Source organism: Alternaria alternata, assembly GCF_001642055.1.
Source record: "Alternaria alternata strain SRC1lrK2f unplaced genomic scaffold CC77scaffold_14, whole genome shotgun sequence".
NCBI classification, from domain to species: Eukaryota; Fungi; Ascomycota; class Dothideomycetes; order Pleosporales; family Pleosporaceae; genus Alternaria; species Alternaria alternata.
Window position 1 is genome coordinate 205,095 of NW_017306203.1, and position 19,011 is coordinate 224,105.

General features: G+C 51.6%; 8 protein-coding genes across 8 annotated transcripts; 4 read left to right on the top strand and 4 right to left on the bottom strand.

The window, feature by feature from the left end:
* Nucleotides 1–526: 526 nt before the first annotated feature.
* On the bottom strand, nucleotides 527–1,638 carry CC77DRAFT_939153 (mitochondrial carrier; the record flags this gene model as incomplete). Its single annotated transcript, XM_018534662.1, has 2 exons — nucleotides 527–1,372; nucleotides 1,432–1,638. 2 exons carry the CDS (start codon nucleotides 1,636–1,638, stop codon nucleotides 527–529), a joined length of 1,053 nt encoding a protein of 350 aa, XP_018384272.1.
* Nucleotides 1,639–2,586: 948 nt separating this feature from the next.
* On the top strand, nucleotides 2,587–3,901 carry CC77DRAFT_173706 (hypothetical protein). Its single transcript, XM_018530453.1, has one exon. The coding sequence runs from the start codon at nucleotides 2,950–2,952 to the stop codon at nucleotides 3,808–3,810; it is 861 nt and encodes a 286-aa protein (XP_018384273.1). The 5' UTR covers nucleotides 2,587–2,949; the 3' UTR covers nucleotides 3,811–3,901.
* A 1,003-nt stretch (nucleotides 3,902–4,904) lies between these two features.
* Nucleotides 4,905–6,080, top strand: CC77DRAFT_896893 (hypothetical protein; the record flags this gene model as incomplete). Its single annotated transcript, XM_018533540.1, has 2 exons — nucleotides 4,905–5,342; nucleotides 5,409–6,080. Coding segments are annotated over 2 exons (1,110 nt in total), but the record flags the coding sequence as incomplete, so codon positions are not given.
* A 503-nt stretch (nucleotides 6,081–6,583) lies between these two features.
* Nucleotides 6,584–7,337, bottom strand: CC77DRAFT_1051323 (hypothetical protein; the record flags this gene model as incomplete). The annotated part of the gene is made up of 2 exons (XM_018527664.1): nucleotides 7,240–7,337; nucleotides 6,584–6,999 (listed from the first exon to the last, which is right to left on the bottom strand). The coding sequence occupies exons 1-2, from the start codon at nucleotides 7,292–7,294 to the stop codon at nucleotides 6,584–6,586; spliced, it is 471 nt and encodes a 156-aa protein (XP_018384275.1). The 5' UTR covers nucleotides 7,295–7,337.
* A 480-nt stretch (nucleotides 7,338–7,817) lies between these two features.
* Nucleotides 7,818–8,027, top strand: CC77DRAFT_938961 (hypothetical protein; the record flags this gene model as incomplete). Its single annotated transcript, XM_018534651.1, has 1 exon — nucleotides 7,818–8,027. A coding segment is annotated over one exon (210 nt), but the record flags the coding sequence as incomplete, so codon positions are not given.
* A 368-nt stretch (nucleotides 8,028–8,395) lies between these two features.
* On the bottom strand, nucleotides 8,396–10,933 carry CC77DRAFT_992027 (HET-domain-containing protein). Its single transcript, XM_018536373.1, has 4 exons — nucleotides 10,669–10,933; nucleotides 10,246–10,619; nucleotides 9,958–10,197; nucleotides 8,396–9,897 (listed from the first exon to the last, which is right to left on the bottom strand). Exons 1-4 carry the CDS (start codon nucleotides 10,734–10,736, stop codon nucleotides 8,546–8,548), a joined length of 2,034 nt encoding a protein of 677 aa, XP_018384277.1. The 5' UTR covers nucleotides 10,737–10,933; the 3' UTR covers nucleotides 8,396–8,545.
* A 126-nt stretch (nucleotides 10,934–11,059) lies between these two features.
* Nucleotides 11,060–18,070, top strand: CC77DRAFT_1096095 (hypothetical protein). Its single transcript, XM_018529823.1, has 6 exons — nucleotides 11,060–11,340; nucleotides 11,414–12,600; nucleotides 13,415–13,603; nucleotides 13,653–15,977; nucleotides 16,023–16,454; nucleotides 16,506–18,070. Exons 1-6 carry the CDS (start codon nucleotides 11,148–11,150, stop codon nucleotides 17,655–17,657), a joined length of 5,478 nt encoding a protein of 1,825 aa, XP_018384278.1. The 5' UTR covers nucleotides 11,060–11,147; the 3' UTR covers nucleotides 17,658–18,070.
* Nucleotides 17,824–18,876, bottom strand: CC77DRAFT_173758 (putative metallo-beta-lactamase domain protein). Its single transcript, XM_018530454.1, has one exon. The coding sequence runs from the start codon at nucleotides 18,830–18,832 to the stop codon at nucleotides 17,990–17,992; it is 843 nt and encodes a 280-aa protein (XP_018384279.1). The 5' UTR covers nucleotides 18,833–18,876; the 3' UTR covers nucleotides 17,824–17,989.
* Between the last annotated feature and the right edge of the window lie 135 nt (nucleotides 18,877–19,011).

Below are 19,011 nucleotides of genomic sequence, written 5' to 3' on the forward strand. Positions count from 1 at the left end.
TGTTGAAGTTTCAAAGGAGGCTGATAAGGATGCATCATCGGGTAGTGATGCGAAGGGAAGCAGGAAATCGTCGCCAAAGCGAAAGCGGGAGAAGGGTGACGCAGGAGAACAAGATGGGAAGAAGGCAAAGAGAGCAGGGAAAGCGAATCCAAGAACCTGAAGATAGCTCACAGTGTGACCGTATTCAAACGTAAAGCCGGTTGTCCTTCGTATAAACATATGTAGGAAGCTCTCTCAGTGACGGTTGTAAATTCAGTGAAGCGAGAAGTGTTCGTAGCTTATTGCTTATACATGTCGTCATCGGAGCACTACAAAATGAAGTAGGTTTTGCGCATACTGCGACTGAGTGGGTTAGAAGCAAGTGTGTACAAGTATATTTGAGCTGATGTTGTTCGAGGGCTTACCTCGGTTTTGACCGAATACCTGTTCTAAATCGGTCGACCAGCCATGCAAACTGCAGGATATCAAATCGACGCCAAAATCCCTCTAGCCCAATCTATGTATCGTATTCGATATGCTTTTAGTTCTAACCCGTCTTGTCTTCCCAGATCTTCAAGAATAGCTTCCATAAAATCGAAAACAGTATACCCTGCAGACCATTCGCGATGATTCTCGTCTTCAATCCTCGTCCGAATAGACCCATCTTCCCGTCTTTACGAATGACCTCCTTGGCTGCTTCAGTGTAGGATATCCTCTTATCATTGACCTGTCGATATGTCTTTACGACGCGCAACGAGTTGGATATGGTGTCCGAAACGACCGATGCGCAAAAGCCAATGAAAGCAGCACGTAGCAACCACCACCCAATTTGCTGTCTCGTTGGATCTGGAATGGTCTCGGAGAGAAAGTTGTATACGGCAAACCAAGGGTAATGTCCGACAAAGGTCGCTGCCGCAGTAGCGAATGCACCCCACCAGAGACTGCCAATGCCGTCAGTCTTGATACGTTGCCGGAGGAGCGCCCAGCCACTAGATCCCTGGGCTTGCAGTGTGGTCTTCAGCGTATCGATGGGAGTGAGTAGCATCCTGAAAGATGCGGCGCACGCAGATGCGAAGATCGTTTGGACGGGAGATGGAAGCTGTTTCAAGAAACCGTTGGATTGGAGCAAGGCGAGGATACCAGCATTGGCGGCTGTGTCTCCAAATCGTGCAATAGGCCCTTGAACGAGTGCAGCGCCCATACCTTGGTAGTATCGGCTAATGCCGCCGTCTGCGTACAATGTCTTTGTTGCCACGGTCGTTGATGTTCCGTGGCGGTATTGGTAGTTCATGATGGTACGAATGGGCATCAAGAGCAATACTTGCAGGATCATCGCCGCAGCACCACTCAAGCCTCCACCCAACGCACGCTTTAACGCGCCTTTGAGATCAAACTATGTCGCATACTGTGAGCTTTGCGGGACTGTGTGATTTGCCACTGGGAGATACATACATCAACGTCGTCTGCGTCAATCCATCCCTTGATAAAAACAACGACAACTAGTATGACAAACAACGCCAAAAGTCCTCTCCAAACATAAAACCAGGTCCTCGATGTCGCCTTTTGCGGCTCATCTATTGTGTCGTCGCATTCCGATGGCGTGGGCGTGCGCTGGCGTACGTCGGCATGCTGGAGCAAGGGCGCGCGCTCATCTGGCATAACGCCTTCTATGTCGTGTCGAGGAGGCATCTTTCTGGTGTTCGTTATTGAATCGCGACGCTGCACTTGCAATTGATAAGTAACGCCGTCCGAGGAATGTTGCGATTACCAATCAAGGGGCATGACGCGCACTCGGCTATACTTGTAAGCCGATGGACGAGACCCACTTATACGGCCGAATTCTCAATGACAACTGGCGACTGAGGCACCGTCTGGCTATATGACCGCGTCGCATCTCCTGTCTTCTTCAACTTCAATATGACTCACTCTTTTGATGTTTGTGCTTTCTGAACAACGCACACACATCGCAAGCGCACGCGTACCGCCAAGGCTGTTACCACCTTTGTCGCGCTCGAGACCTGTCGCTTCACAACGAAGGGTTGAAGATAGGCGTGTGCTGTAAAGTCATTATGATGGCGCAAGATACGTAACGACGTTGAAACCTCTATGCCATACTCGCGCAATTCTTGCATACCGGCCGACTTATTCTTCGAAGACATTGCGCGATGGAAGATAGAAGTAGGTAATACTGGGATAGATGGGATGCGTTGATGAAAAGGCCTACCAACGCTGAAGTACGCCATGGGCTTGCGAGACAAGTCAATACCGTGCCTGTTTGGACGAGCCCTGCTTGCGCTATCTGCGCGATGCTTTTGACATCACAGTCGAAGCCTGGCAGAGTCTTCCACCGCGTAGGTCCGACAGAACTTTGCCCAGGGCCATCGAAATTCTACAGCCACCATCAGCGGCTGCTCGCATGATGAGCGACCTCAGTGCGTTCCACCAATCATAGTCCTCTCAGCGGCTACCCGCCAACGGTCGCTCATATTTGCCCCAATCATCACCAGACACCACCAACACGATTGCCCACACATCCAGCGTATTCTCATTAACGCAAGGTTGTTTCCATCGCACGTGAACTACACAGCCATGCACAGCCGCATATGTATCGCCAGACATGCCAATCAACCCGTTGCATACAGATTAGACCCGCGTACCCATTGTTGTTGTTGGTGAGGCCACCAGCCGCCAGCCCAATCTGGGGTAAATACACAAGACCAGGTTGTACGCCACCCCACAGATTAAGAGACGCGATCCACCCCCAGCGGAGTGCCAAGCTACTACGGACGCCTGATGCGGCACAGTATCCGTCTATGCGAGGCTGCTGCGGTGCGCCTTGCATCCCGCTAACCGGTGAGATGCCAAGAGACAAATCTTAAGAAGCGTCAAGACCCCGTGCAAAAGGCTTGTGTCGGAAGTCATCGCAGAATATCCTCTCCCCGCGTTAAAACGACTGTCATTATCACTACGATGGCATCTCTTCTCCCGACCATGCTGTTCGCAGCTAGTGCGACCGCGCAAGTAACAACCTCATTCTGGATGCCCCGTTTCTACCAGCCGGTAACCAAAATTGGCTGGGTTGGATCCGTCGTCAACGCCAATGGAACACATACCACCATCGTCGCTGACTACGACAACGGCACCGATACCTCTGCTCTCAATTTAGGCGGTGGCCCAATGACCATGACTGTTGGCCCTACTGTTTTCGGCATTGACATTCCACTTCCAGCTGGAATCGGTGGAATCCTCGGTGACGACGACGGCGACAAATCCTATAACTATTTCTGCAACTGGCCTACCCCAGATGAGGCCGATTCGAACCGCACATGTACTATATCCTATTCTGCGGAGCTAGTCGCTCCGCTTGTCTGCGCCGGAACGGTTTACGCCTCGACATCGGAGGAGACGTTGACTTATACGTATACCTATCCTGCGCGCGGATCGGACCCAGCCGGTACCGAAACTGCGGAATTCACCTTGACCTTACCCTCTGGCTCCGAGACTCTCTCTCGCACTAATTTGCCGTCTGTTTGCAGCGAGCTTTCGAGTGGTGAGGAAGCTGACGAGGGATACTCGTTCTCGACACCCTATCCGGCGTCGGATCTTGAGACCTATTACCTTGTTCTTACTGCGGGGACGGAGAAGCTGGACGCGACTCAGGCGGCTACCCCTACTCTGTCGAGTGCTGCGTCTACCGGTACCGGAGATGCTGCTGAGACGGGTCCCTCTGGGAGTGCGGCGCAGCCTGAAGCGACTGAGGGTGGCGCACCGATGGCTACCGGTGCGCCTATGTTGATGGGACTTGGCGCTGCTATCGCGCTTTTTGTTTGAAGCGTGTAAAGGCGATGAGAGCTGACGAGGCGATGAATGCTATGGAACCTTCGTCTCGTAATTTCTAATGCAGACTCCAAATAAAATCGATGTAATGTCCTGATTTGTGAAATCTTCATGTGCGTTCAGGTGTGAAGAACTGTAGTTGAAGTCTTGGACATCTGCTTATCCTCGAGGTTATCATGTATCCGTCGAACTCTACTGAGAAAGCACACATGTATCAGGTGCTTTGTTGCTCGTTTCGACCATCCGCTTTTATTACGTACTTCAATATTGCTGAAATGCTTTGTTGTGCACAAGACGTCCGATCAAGCGCCCAGATTCGAAGATGATTCGGCCACCTCGAGGTTGTCAAAACAAAGACACTGATGAGCTGTGCTTTTCACTCGCTCCATGTGGTTGGCAATTCTGCTTGCGAACTGTTTCTGCAATTCAGAAAATCTCGACAGACTTGAGATGGTTTCCCGATCGCCGTTATCCTTAAAAGTATCCTTCGTGTCCACGACAAGCCTACTGATGCCTTAACATGCACCGTCCGAAGCTGATCTGATATAGACCTGACTACTATGAGCGACTCTACACAGTGCTCGAAAAGTGAATCAAACCCCCACCAACTAGGCAGTGACGTAGAGTTTCCCAATTCGTTAAGCTTTGTTTTGAAGTCTCAAACTTGCGCTCCCCTCCGTGTATATCTTGGAGGGCTTACTCCATGACCAACGACAAACACCATCAAAACTGCAATAGTAGGTCACCCTTTGCATTCCAACAACTTTCACAAAGCGCGAGACGCACGAGAGTCAAATTTCTTGCCTTGTGACTAGCTTCATCTTATGCTCGACCTTCCGGCGCGCTTCAACTGGCAGATAATCGAAGCTCTTTCACGCGCTCAAGCACAATCGTCCCCACTGTGCGCAATCTTCAACCCCAACAAATACTAATCGCCTGACACAGTCAATCCACCTTGACGAGGAAGAAACAAGATGACAACCACCCCGATTGGCAGTCCCGCCCACCAGGCGTCTATCGAGCCAGAGATGCCAACGCCGCAGCGCAAAGATAAGGGCAAGGCGCCTGCCACCAGCTCGTCTGTCCACGACTTCACCGACATCGCTAGCGATAGCGAGAGCGGCCTTTCCGACGATCCCGCTCCATTCGCAGGTCGAGAACTCAAAAACAAGCCAAACTCTCCACACGAGAAGTTCGCTCCCCACGACACCGACCCGTCCAAGATCGAGGCCTCTTTTAAAATCAAGTTGCCAGATGGCAGCGGCTGGTTCACGCAAACTGATATCATCCCAGAGCAGCGAGACTCTGCCGACGAGGATCTCTACGATGCGCGTGCTAGCGTCTTCTTTCCCGACCTAGAGAGCCGCAAGGTACCAAAGAAGGATAAAGAGAAGAAGAGCGATGTCGTAGTCCGCTGGAACAAGGTCGCTGCTTTCCGCTGGGAGCGCGACTTCAAGGGCAACCACGAGGTCTTTACTCCTAGCATAGCTCTTCGCCGGTTCAACGCCCGTACACACGCCTATGAGGTAAGTATTATTTACACGAGATATACACTGCAACACGAACTGACTGCACATTTTCGCATTGTACAGCACATTCACATCGGCATCTCAAAGCTCAAAGACATCGATCCCAACGACAAGGTCTGGAAAGATGCGTACAACAAGTGGATCGACCAGATCTCGCGGCGCTCAAACGCAGACTACGAAAAGAAGAAGACGCGGGATCACTGGACGGCTGGCGAGATCTGCGCCATGTACACAGCCATCAACGCCTTTATCCACGACAACGGCATCGATGCATACGATACCATGACTTCGGCGGACCTCCAAGCAATCACCGATGCGATCAACGCTGTTGGTGGAAAAGCGCGCGGACTGGACGCTCTACGTGGCCAGATCACGTCCGCTCACGAGACCAAGAACCACACCATGTGGTATCTCCGCGAGCACGCTCGCGACTTCCGGCTGATGATTGAGGGTGGCGGCGAGGTCACTGACGACGAGCGGTATCCCGAACACATCATTCCCTTGTCCGAGTTTCCACTCGAGAAGCGTGTCAATCACCGGAAGAGCGGACGGACACGTAGAACTGGGACGTACAAGAGCAAGTTCCGATCGGTTGGCACACAGACTGATGACGATAATGTTTACCGCGATGATGTGTACAGTGCAGCTGGCAACAACAACGCAGTATCCACAAGTCGTTCCAAGAAGCGTAAGCGCGCTGCGCCGGCTTCTGATAGTGAAAAGGATGAGGATGTGACGGAGCCTGAGGACAACGAAGAGATGGAGGTCGAGCATGGCTATGGCAGTGAGGCTCGCTGGAGTTCAGACAACGAAGAGGGTAACGGCGACGAGGCGGACGAGGTCGACGTCGTTGATTCTCCTCCACAAGTCAAGAAGCCTCGCCTGGCTGCGCGCGCCGAAGAACTTGCCCGCCAGTTACTCGAAGAAGACTCTGATGAAGAGCTGTAGTTCGCTCGCCCAAAACCGATTTTCAGAAGGGTATGTTTGACGGCACGGATTGGAAGAAACGAGCTGCGTACTCGGGCGTTCTTGGCGGGTTTTCGCTTTCTCTTGTCGCGTTCGGAATGTAACCTGAGTGTCTTTGACGCAGTTTCTGTAGATATCCCATGAAGCGAATATGCCACTCGGTATTGAGACTGGGTTTGCATATGGGGAAGACCTAAAATCAGAGTAGAGTAAGGGGATACTGCGTCGACCTTTACCGCCCTATGCACATGAACAAGGACTTTCAATCCAAATCATTGGCCTACAGGAATATTGTAGATAACCCCAATATCATCTTCCTCCACAAGCTCAACCTCGAACTCATTCTGATCCTCCTTGAGCTGAATTTTGAAGTCATCTGGATGCTCCACGTCTAGAGGAACTCCATAGTCATCTTCCTCAGACTCGCTCTTCTCAGACCCGCTGTTCACAGAACAGCACTTGACCTTGGCCCTGAGACTGCGCTCAGTTGCCACCTCTCCCCACAATGTGCGGACCACACTCAGTTTATATGCATATACGAAATCCGTGGTACCAGTCCAGGATACTGCGCTCTTAGTACCTAATCCGCCCCTGATCTCTGGCCCTCCACCGACCCGAACCGCGCCTCCGCTCCAGATAGTGCCATCAACTTGCACACCTACAAGTCCTTCAACTGCGCGTGACGTATCTGTAGCACCTCGCGCACCATTTACAGTGTTGACACCGGTGATAATGTATACAGGGGTGAGAAAACCCTATCTCTTAACATGGTCACGAAACGCTTCATTATCGACACAGCGCTGGAGGTATTTCTTGTTCGGAATGAATTGCTTGGTGTCTATGCGATCGCACGTTAACGATGTCTTATCGCTGCATCATGTTAAAGGGTGTCAAAAGTCTATACAGGGCTGTGCATACCTGCTCTCACAATTGACACCAGCGTCCGCACCAAATCGTAGCAGCCCGCTTAGAAATGTGGTCATTTTCGAAAAGGCAGCCGATTTAGACTTCTCTGTCGTGATTGAGATTGACAGCTTGGTGGGTGGCAACACGTTATCTTCATTGGGTGGGTAAAAAGCAATTGGCCGATCGGGCTCCTGAGCGACGTGATGACGCTTCCTAGCTTGATGGGATCATTAGGTGGAAGGTCCCAATTCGGAGAAATGAAGTAGTCTTGTCTTTTATTTGCCATGATGTTGAAGGTGTCGCATTATGGTAGCTGAGGCGGGGTTGCTTACTATATAGTTGGGAATAGCAGCCTGATATGGATCGGACTGTTCTAGGCCGTCGTGAATACAGCTGAGAACCAAAAGCAATGCGGCCAATACAGTGCTTAGCGGATGCGCCGTTACCTTCAAATGCAGCTGTAAAAATATTTAGCGCTAAGTAGCTAGCATAGGTCTAGACTATGTATGATATGCGGTAAAGCGTAACATTTGTCATACATTCAGCCTCAGCTGAGTGTAACAGCACTCCGTTTTACAACACAAGTCTCAAGGTTCATCTAGAATTCTTCGGTCACTGCTCGACGCGGGCGCCGAGGTCAATGCGCAGGGTGGAGAGTACGGCGCCGCACTGCAGGCAGCTTCAGCTAGAGGGCGCGAGCAGGTAGTTAAGACGCTTGATGTGGGTGCTCACCAACATCAGGAAGTTAACACCGGACCAGGGTCTGAACAGCATCGCTCAGGCCTTAAGCAAGCATTGTCGGGCGCGTAGTAAGCATCTTTTAATCAACACATGAAAGAACACCGAGCACAGTTCTCTGCACGCAGCGTATGATGCTCTTAGAAAACTGTTAACATGCGCCACATCTATCTCAAAGCCAATGCAAAGAGGCAATAGTGTTTGATTTGTTACATGAAATCATTAGTACCTAGTAAGAACGCTATTGCAGACCAAGCTTGCCTGATAGGTCTCGCCAGATTAGTTCTCGCCGTAGAGTTTCCCTTCCCCACTCTTCGGAGCCTTCAGCGAGCTCACTACTACGTTCAAGTGGCGTTCAAATGAAATGATCGACAGCACGACCAGCACTTCAGAGATCCTCATTGGAGCCTGTTGATCTGAAGGAGAATTAATTAATTAAGACCGCATGTAAATGTCAATTCTATAACTCTTCGCAATAGAGGCGCCGAAGCTCCACACCACCAATCCGCCTCGGGACGTAGTGTGCCTCTCCGCCCAAGGACGCACCTTAAAGCCTCTCGCGAGCATACATAGCGAAGTAACATCCGCGACTAGACTACACTGACGACAGCATCTGCAGCGAATCTGTCAAACAACTCCCACGGCATCCACGTCACGGTGCCAATCCTCACATACATTGAGTCCCCGCGCAAACGCCGAAGCAGTAGACCATCCATCAGACCAATATTCTGACCTCGGTATCGAGTCTCATACGTATACAACGCAAGACATACGACATATCGCCAATCCGTGATTGCATGTAATTGCTCCCACGTCTCTGGCCGCATTCTCGCGGCCCTGAACTTATTCTTGGCATCAATATTGAAGGTCAGGAATAATTCTCTTTCCGCCGCCACCTTTTCGAACAACGTCATAACGTCGGGTCCAGAAGCTACAGGGCCCTCGAGGTCGATCGATACACTCTTGATCCCACCATAAGGATCGTTTCGCAGTGGTTCCACATTCGAAGTTACCAAAGACGCCAACGATTGAAGGTTGTCCTTGGGAGAGTTGTAGACATTCTCCGGCCAGATCTGCGCTGGAGACGATATCCACGACCATGTTGGTTGGCGCAAACTCTCCAGCCGTATAGGCGTGGTGTCCATGTCGAAGTCGTCACAGTACCATGTGAGTTGGAACGCGAGGCCTTTTTCCCAAAGTCCTGCAAGGTAAGTTCCTGGGGCGATGAGAGAAAGGCTTCTCGCAATGCCGCCGAGTGCAGGAAGTAAGTCACTTCTGTGCGTTATGCCCATCTCGGTGTATTCCTTGATGAGATTGTTCCATAGCCCAGCGAACTCTGCATCGCCAATACTGCCGGACTCACATGCTGCACGCAGAGCTCGGTAGTAGTCGTCGCCTGAAGTGGGCTCGGGGTGTGGCCATGGTACAGCATCACATTCACAGGTGTCGTGGGTGCGGCATTCGAAGCGCACTTCGCCGGGAAGAAAGTGGACGATCCTCCTTGCTAGGTGTCGCTCTTGCATGCACCACGCTCGGGAGAATAACGGGTACTCGTTGTTATGTCTATTCAAGTTGCACCAATGTGTGTCGTTTCGACGGGCTTGCACATCGAATTGTGAACCAGATGGAGACGTGCATGAGATACTGAGTGGTGATTTCCTTGGCCATAGGAATCCTTGGGTTGATGCTTTTGCAGCCGTTGCTGAAATGACCACGTAGCCATTCGAGTATACGTCCGCCATGGTAGCAGCTTCCTTTGCCCAGTCATCGCGGTCGTCCTGCAATATACAGATCGAGTCGATCCATATGTACTCCAGCCCTAGCTTTTGAGTGGCGAATAACGCATCTTGCAGGGTTTGAGGAAGCAGAGATGCGTCTAGGTACCTATGCCTCTCTGCAACGTTGGCCTTTAATGTCATAGACTGGGGATATAGACCCCAGCCTGGTATTCAATCATCAAAGTCAGCACGTGGAGCACTACAGCGGTGGAGGACGTCCGTACAATATGTCAATACAGCGTAGCGCACCAGACCAGTCGAGGATACAAGATGAGCATCTTGAATGCTTTCCTTCCCGACCTTGATTAGGCGGGTCGGCGCAAACGCCTTGTTCGGAGCTGTGCACTGCCCGTGGCTTTGAATACAATCACTAATCCATGTAGTAATCTTCTTGAACTGGTCATTTGACCTTGGATCTGAGCAAATGTTACGTGTTTCGAAAGGACACTGCGTCTGCTTTATTTCTACCTTCAAATTAGGAGGGTTTCAATCTCTGGTTGGAAAATACTTGCCAGGAGAAAATATTTGCACATGTTGGCCCTCACAATATGGGTCCTGGATTCGAAAGCACAATTGGATGTCAAGACCTTTCTTCCCACAATTGACGACACACACTGTAGTCTCATCCTTCTTGTCCGTAAGCTGGTCAAATGACTTTTCAATAAGGTTACAGAAAGAACAGTCGGGCGTTAGATCGGACAGTTTTGCAAAGTTCCGCAAGAGTGAGTGTGGTTGATCTGGTCCTCGAGGCTTCAAATTGAGTGAGCAAACTCTACAACCCAGCTCGTATAGCAGGATAGTACGAGTGCTTTGCTGCCGTAGATTCAAACAGGTCTGAATAGTACTCTTGAAGCTTTGGTCCCGAATTCTTGAACGCACGATCGACCTAATTCATGGTTACTGTAGTGTTTGGCGATGACCATACGGCCACTTACAGTGACTCGAGCATAGTAGGGCGCTGTCTCTCCAACTGCCATGGTGAGTCTTGCTCAGTGTTTTCCATAGTTGATGCAAAGTCGAGTGTCAGGCTGTTAGACTGTCACCTCAAGTATACCTTGTGCTAGTTCAAACGACGATGGTGTCACGCTACGCTGTCCAGACATCAGGGTCAGCGCCGAGAGAGTGAGTTCACTGTATTGAGTAGTACGCTATGGTCTTCTGTGCCAGGTAACGCTCATACATCTGATGACATTGCTGACATTGATGAGTGTTGGCGAAACACGAATTAGGAGGGGCAGAGAAGGTACGGTAGGCCCGACAAACCTACCCCGCAGCCTCGCCCACATTCGCACACACTAACCGCAGAGCCTTCCCCCACCAAAGGCAACTTGACGCGACATCACAACTCTTTGCAGTTTTGGCAGACTTCAAAAAGCTTGCATTCGCACAAAGTACAGTGATTTCACTTCACGACATGTCAGACTTTTCATCAGACGACGACGCGAGCTCAGTCGGCAGCATTGTCGAAGACGCAAGCGAGCCGGATACGACTAGCTTCAAAGATCTATTCTCGGATCGACAATGGACTCGTGTGTCGGACATGGTAGAGCACAACAAGGCTGAGAACGGGTTTGATCTCATTGCCACGATCAAAGGGCTTGGACCAGGTATGGTTTCCAATGCGTCCATGTGCCCTGCGCACTTTACCTCTTTGGGACGACTACTGACTGCCTGTGCTAGACGCTGACGAACTCACCGTCATCAAGTTGATCAACTACCTCCGAGCAGAAGCTCAAAAAGGCACGGAGCCCAAAGCTATCAAAGTAACCGTACAGGAGCTTGCGAGCGACAAATACCTGCAGCCAGTATTAGAGGATGATGCCTTACTATTTGAACTTGGGGATCTCATGCCAGATGATGACAGCAAGGCCATCGACTACGATGAATATGAGGCGAAGATGCACAAAGACATGCAAGAAGACTTCTCCAAGATCAAGTTGACCAACGACCGGGATCAAGACTACTTCGAATCGTACAAAGGCAATAGCATCCACCGTGAGATGATCGAGGATCGGGTACGAACGGATGGGTACCGTGACTTTATCGAAAAGAACGCAGAGGTGTTCGCTGGAAAGACTGTACTAGATGTGGGATGTGGTACTGGCATCCTTTCTCTCTTCTGCGCACGAGCAGGTGCCAAGAAAGTCTTTGCAGTCGACAACTCCGGCATCGCAGTCCGTGCCAAAGAAATCATCGCAAAGAACGGATACCAAGACCGTATCGAACTCATTCAGGGTCGTGCGGAAGACTTTAACACGCAGCGCCTGATCGGCAAGGAGAAAGTCGACATCATCATCTCGGAATGGATGGGCTACGGTCTCCTTTTCGAGGGCATGCTGGACTCTGTTCTGCGCGCACGAGACATGTACCTCAAGCCAGATGGCATCATGGTACCTTCGCATTGCAACATCCGCCTTGCTCCAATTTCAGACGCCGATTGGATAGCCGACAGCACGAGCGAAAAGTTCTGGAAAGACATCTACGGCTTCGACTTCTCGCCTATGGTCCCAGGCGGCCTACTCAACACACACGAGATCGGTGTCTTTGACGTGCCCGAAAAGGCCCTCTGCGGCAGCGCGACAAGCCATCTACTCGAGATGAAGACCGTGTCCGTGCAAGATCTTAGCTTCAAGGTACCGCTTCGCATGACGCTCGACCGCGACGTTGCGTCTCTCGAAGCCATAGCGATATGGTTCGACACCATCTTCATCCACCCTGGCAGCTCCCAGGATGTTAAGACGCTGGATAATGTCGACTGGGGCAAGAACGGTATTCCCGGTCTGGGCTTTTCGACGGGACCGAACAATACACCAACACATTGGCATCAGGCGGTTCTGCTGCTGGATAAAGAGATTGCGGAGAAGCAGGTATATAAGAAAGGTACAGTGTTGGAGGGAAGCTTGACGTATGCGAAGGAGAAGGGTGATGATCGGGGTATCACAGTGACGGTGGAGTGGAAGGGGCAGGGAGAGCAGGGGGATGTTGAAGGAAGGGTGCAGAGGACGATGGCGTAAGGGCCATGTTGAAGGAGAAGATTGGATGCGGATGGCCTGAAGGTATCTGCGATTACACAAAAAAAAAGATGGATGTAGATAGATACCACAGAGACACGTTCTTGCAGCTTCGAAGCCATGCTCCAACCACTTGATGCCGGGCCGAGATTTGTCGCGCTAGCTTCCGATTCCGAGACGGCGCTGCGGAAGGCTCGCGCAACCCTCGAGCGTCAACAATGTAGTTTATTTCCAGACAACGGCGCTTGCGATTCGACTACGCGCTCTAGATTCTGACGGAAAACATCTTGAACTCGCTACGAGGCGACAAACATGTTCCACCTGTTGTTTGAAATTGTCGATGTGTGAGGTGACGACATAGCACGTGGATCGTGCGCGTGAGCTTCATTCGAGGAACCCTAGGTGTCGCACATTGTACCGCGAGACACCGAAAGCTTAATAGAACCTTACGAGTGCTACTCCCCACCAGAAGCTACTCGATCTAGCCAAACAGCCTGAGAATGTCCAGTCGACGGTAGCAGGGCTCGATAACTTCTATGCGCGGTATTCTCCCTGGGCGACCCCAGGCTAAGCTCCAGGCTGTCGCTCACGGCCTGTGGGACGGCCTCCAGATAATTGTATGACCAGACACCACATGGCGCATATGGAGGCTGACGCGCTTCTCGTATAGGTCTACATTTCCGGTAACGCGCTCATCGTCCTCGACCAACCAAACCACGTCCTGCAAACCATCTACATCGACGAGGAATTCGAGCTCGAAGCAGTCGCCATCGACCAAGGCACCGGCAAACTCGCGGCATGTTCGACGCGACGCATCTACATATACCGGCCATACGGGCAAGATGAGGGGGCCGTCAAGGTGGGCCACACGCCGAGGGGACGCTGGGAATGACTGCTGATGTGCGCAGTGGTCGCAACAGGGCAGCGTGTCCCTTTCCGATGTCGACGACCCAATCACGACCCTCTCATGGGGTATGCCCGACGAATTGCTCGTTGGCAGCGCCTCCCTCACCCTCTTCAACACGCACAGCGACAACATAGAACGCATATGGACCAAGCAGCTGGCAAACCCCGTCAAGTTTGCCCATTTCTCGCCCGATGCCGAGTTGATAGCTTCAACAGGCAGGTACGACCGGCTGCTGAAGATATGGCGGCGCACATCGTTTGGCTCCGCGGACCAGAGCTTCGACTACTTTTACCTCGCACACCCCAAAGCCATTACCGGCTTGCACTGGCGACACCCGCATCACAAGGACCAGTCTACAGACAATGTACTATATACAATATGCGCAGACCAAAGAGTGCGAGTCTGGGTTCCGGGTGAACACCACGGGGTGGATGGCATGCACATGTGGGCAGACGTGGACCTTGTCGAGTCGATAATGACACGACATGTGCCGCTGGAGCAGCAGTCCACCAAGAGATATGCCTTCTTCATCGACGGAAAACACTTCACTCACGCAACGGAAAGAGCTATGCAGCAGGCCTCAGCAGAAGAAAAGGACCACGGCATCGCCCTGCATCACCTAATCGAAGTCGCAAACCGCAACCCTGAGATATGCGTCGTGCTGGATGATAGAGGCAACATGTCCGCGTGGGGGTTCGAGAACGTGGGGGCTAAGCAGAAGAAGGTCACCGACGTTTTCAACATTGCCCATGTAGATGGACTGCATCTGCACTTTGCCAAGGAACCTAAGACCATCGAGGACAATGTACAGTTCTACGCTTTCATCGGCGATAAGCCAGACTCCGAGCTGACACTGCTGTCGCATCACTTTGACGGGCGGATCGAATGGCTAGAGTCGCGCATCGACTACCTCTTCGACCCCTCATCGCAACCGCAACGCATCCAGCGGAAAGCCATGTGGACAGGGCATTCACATGCCATCAAGAAGGTCAATCGTACGGCTAGTGGAAGGGCTTTGGTATCACGCACCACCACTGATGAAATCATCGTGTGGTTACAGCGACAGAGCGATCAGGGCATGACACTGCATCGACATAGCAGTGTCAAAGTGACGGAGCATATCCATCGCACCGCTCTCTTACAAGAGGGCAATTATGTCGTTTTCCTACACCATGACGCAATTTCGCTTTGGGATACCCGCGGTCATGAAGCCGTCGAGGTGACACGTTCTGCGTACAGTTTACAGGGCAAGCCTTTGTGCTTATTAGTCATACCTGAGGTCGAAGCTGGCGGAAACCGCGTGCACATCGCCACCATTAGTGCCGAAATGAAGGGCATATGCTGGGAGGTTACCTTGCCAACACCAGAGCGCGATCCAATCACATGTCGCAAGCTCTCTGCCATCGCGTATACCAATGGCTATACGAACGGTCATTCGGACATCGCACTGAAGCATTTCTCTACCTTCGACCTAGGATCAGGTGACGATCTTGCCTTTGTACTACCTGTAGATCCTGCGGGTACGGCCCCTGTCATTTCAGGGTTCCTCGACACATTTGCGCGAGATGTAGCCATATCATACACAACGTCCGGAATCATCAAGTCGTGGACTGCGCGCGTCAACGTCGATGAACAAAAGTTGGACTGGCTGATGACCTCCGAGGTCGAGACTGGTGTGAAGAGCCCGTCACTTGCTAGTGGCACGTCCATACGTAAAGCTGCACTGGTCGATGCTGACCGAACGACGCTTACCATATGGAACACGCGAAGTGCCCAGTTGGAGCACGAAGAGAGATTCGAAGGCAACGGCGTCATTCAGGATCTTGACTGGTCTTCCACCCCGGACAATCAGTCCATCCTTGCTGTTGGTTTCCCTCACCGAGTCGTCATCTACGCTCAGCTTCGGTACGACTACCTCAACGCCGGCCCATCTTGGGTGCAGATCCGCGATGTGCGCATCCGCGATATCACGCCTCATCCGATTGGCGATTCAGTATGGCTAAGCAGTGGCAATCTCGTCATTGGTGCAGGCAACCAGCTCTTCATCCAGGACGAGCATGTCCAGGTGTCGGAAGGGCTGTTCCCAAGCTTGCGTACCATCTCTCGCAAGACTGCATCTATTGACATTTTCGATGCCGTTAGTCGACTCAACGGTCCCCTTCCCGCGTACCATCCCCAGTTACTCTCACAATGCGTATTGGCTGGCAAGCTGCTATTAGTGCAACGCATCCTGATTCGCCTCTATGCTACACTTAAGTTCTGGATCGAAGGTGAGGAGCTGGATAGCTCGTTGGGATTCTCACCTGAAGACTTCTCAGAAGCTGCGGTACGTACATGAATGACTCTGGTAGGATGCGACTAACCCCAATAGACTCAAATGACTGCATCGCGGAAAGAGATACACACGTCATACGCCGACTTCTCGGATGATAGCGAACCAGAAGCTGTCACCGAAGAAGTCGCGTCCAATCTCAAAGAACTCTTGACTACCAAGCGGATACCGCTCTTGTCCAGTCGCGAACAGTTTCGACTAGCCGATGTTATCGAGTGTATTGGCATGGTTGAGAAGCATCGCCGATCGATCGACGATAATGCTAGGCGCTTCTTGTTGTTCTTTCGTCAACATGTGCTGAGTGAAACGCACAAAGGCCCTATATCATGGCGCGAGATCATCTGGGCGTTCCACTCAGGAAGCCAGGATATCCTCGTTGATCTTGTTAGCAGACACTTCAGCGGCAAGATGATGTGGCAGCACGCAAAGGAATGCGGAGTGTTTATGTGGATGTCCGACACCAACGCATTGGTACAGTAACGTGACACTATATCCTGACATATTCACTAACCACGTCCCCAGCGCGCTCAATTCGAAGTCATCGCTCGAAACGAATATACCAAAACCGAAGAGAAGAACCCTGTCGACTGCGCCCTTTACTACATGGCTCTCCGGAAGAAGACAGTCCTCGTCGGTCTTTGGCGCATGGCTACTTGGTCGCGTGAACAAGGCGCAACCCACCGCCTCCTTTCCAATAACTTCTCCGAAGAGAGGTGGAAGACTGCTGCGCTGAAGAACGCGTACGCACTTATGGGCAGAAGAAGATTCGAATATGCAGCGTCCTTCTTCCTCCTCGCTGACCATCTCCAAGACGCCATCAGTGTCTTGCATAATCAGCTTGGCGACACACAACTCGCCATAGCCGTTGCCCGCGTCTACGGCGGTGATGACTCACCCGTCCTGCTAACATTCCTGAAAGACAAGATTCTACCACAAGCTGCTAGGCAAGGAAACAGATGGCTAGCAACGTGGGCGTATTGGCTGTTGAACAAGAAAGACATGGCAGTTCGCTCCCTCGTCACACCCTTGTCTACTCTCCTCGAAACCTCGGAGCCACCTAGTTCGGCAGCGAAGTCTTATCTTACTGACGACCCGGCGTTGGTGGTCTTGTACAAGCAGTTGCGCGAAAAGTCGCTGCAGACACTTCGCGGCGCCACCATGATCGGTATGCGAGAGGAATGGGATTTCGTGCTGCATACGGCCGGACTGTACGATCGTATGGGGTGCGACGTCCTGGCACTCGATCTAGTCAGAGGATGGGAGTTCTTGTTGCCGCCGCCACCGACAAATGTAGGATCTGGACGTCCGCCGCTTAGTCCCGAGATGCCAAGACAGAGCTTCTTATCAGCGCAAGCGGGAGGAACGGGAGGGAGGGATGCGACGACCGACTTTGACTTTGATCCTAGGAAGTTGTTGCGCAGGAGGAGCTCGCTTGTCGTTGCCGACCTTCCCGTGCGCGAGCATGTGCATAATGAGCTTGCGGAGAGTAAGGGGACGTTGGAAGAGGGTAGGGAAAGTGGGGATGACGATGAAGACAACGGAGAGGGAAATCAGGATGATGAGACGGACGAGGGTGAGAAGAGAAAAGACAAGGACAAGGAGAAGAAGAAACCGCCACCGACGCAGTTCCACGAGCCTGATGCGAACAGTTTGTTGGATGCCTTTGGCTTCTAGTAAGAGCCAATAGTCTGGCACAGTTTGTGGGTGTATGTGGTTTGGGGGTTTTGGAGCTAGGCTGGCACGACTGGGCGTTGCGAACCATGGTTCTTGGGTGTAATAGTTGCTGTATGTAGTTTTGTGCATGGCTGTGAGCAACATGTCCTTGTGGCCTGTATTAGTCTTACAGTCTGGGCGCGCTACCCGAGCCAGGTCGCTACGCGAGCAGTAAAGGTTCTAGTAACTGCAGAAAACTACTATGATTTTATGCAGTACTGTAAACGTTGTTGTTGAAGAACTACAGAATCTGTAAGAACTATTCTACTTCCAAAGCTCTCTATTACTGTAGATTAGGATGATTTCTTTACAAGACTAGCACCAGCCCATGCTGATCCGGGATTGATGCGTTTAGGATACAAATCGAGTAAGCGATGGTAAAGTTCTTCAGCTGTCTCAGTCTCTTCGCAAAGCCGGTTGAAATTTTGCAAGTAGACTTTGGTTTCTTCAATCGCCTGTGGATCATAACCTTTGCTAGGATCACTGTGTCCTCCCACGACATTTTTAGGGTAGAGAGCTGCGATCTTGTCCAGTGCTGCAATCCACTCTAGTCGCGATGATTCATATTTCGCCTCCCCTAGGTAGGGGTGGGTGTTTGCGTAGACGGCGTCACCAACCACAGCGAGGTCAATAGAAGGAACCCAGAGAATGGTAGTGTCGTCTGTATCTGTGTGGCCTACTCTGAGGGCATGTAGACTTTCGCCCTCAAGCTCCAGTTGATCTGCGTGTAGAGGGCTACCCGAAACAAGGTTCTTCGGAATTTTGCCTGGGAAGAGTGTATTCCAGAATTCCCGTCTCTTCGGGGTCAACTCGTTATCCATGCCCGCCACTACCTCGCTTGTCGCGACGACTTTTGCGTTTGGAAAAGTTTCGAGGAGCAGACCGCAACCGAAAAAGTGATCGCCATGCGCGTGGGTGACGTAAATATGTGTGATGTTCTTGTCAGCGGCCACCACCCAGCTCACTAGTTCCTTTGCAGCTTCCTCTGTCAATTGGGCATCGACGAGAACGGCATCTCTGTCGCCGAATATCAAGGTTGAGCTTGTGGGTACCCATTTCAAGTCATCGTGTCCCGACGGACCAGTCCTGGTTGCGCTGGGGCGAGTAGAATGGAAGACCTTGAAGCCGAGACCCATGATCCCAGGAGTGTGAAGAAGACTTATCGATAGTGAATGAGGTGCTGAGTTTAAGTAGAGATTTCGTGCATCAAACACACTTACTCGTGTTGGGCTGCGCTCTGGATATGTACTAAGATTACGCACAGACATCACTAGACCACTAGTGGTAGCATTAGTGATCAGCCCTCGGTAATCAT

Bases quoted from the DNA above. Each gene is read 5' to 3' on its own strand.
- CC77DRAFT_173706 (XM_018530453.1), top strand. From the start codon at position 2,950: ATGGCATCTCTTCTCCCGACCATGCTGTTCGCAGCTAGTGCGACCGCG.
- CC77DRAFT_173758 (XM_018530454.1), bottom strand. From the start codon at position 18,832: ATGGGTCTCGGCTTCAAGGTCTTCCATTCTACTCGCCCCAGCGCAACC.
- CC77DRAFT_992027 (XM_018536373.1), bottom strand. From the start codon at position 10,736: ATGGAAAACACTGAGCAAGACTCACCATGGCAGTTGGAGAGACAGCGC. The intron at 10,198-10,245 runs GCAAGTATTTTC...ATTTGAAGGTAG, and splicing joins TGTGCAAATATTTTCTCCTG to AAATAAAGCAGACGCAGTGT. The intron at 9,898-9,957 runs GTACGGACGTCC...ATTGAATACCAG, and splicing joins CTACGCTGTATTGACATATT to GCTGGGGTCTATATCCCCAG.
- CC77DRAFT_1096095 (XM_018529823.1), top strand. From the start codon at position 11,148: ATGTCAGACTTTTCATCAGACGACGACGCGAGCTCAGTCGGCAGCATT. The intron at 12,601-13,414 runs GTATATAAGAAA...CTTCTCGTATAG, and splicing joins AAGAGATTGCGGAGAAGCAG to GTCTACATTTCCGGTAACGC. The intron at 16,455-16,505 runs GTACAGTAACGT...CCACGTCCCCAG, and splicing joins TGTCCGACACCAACGCATTG to CGCGCTCAATTCGAAGTCAT.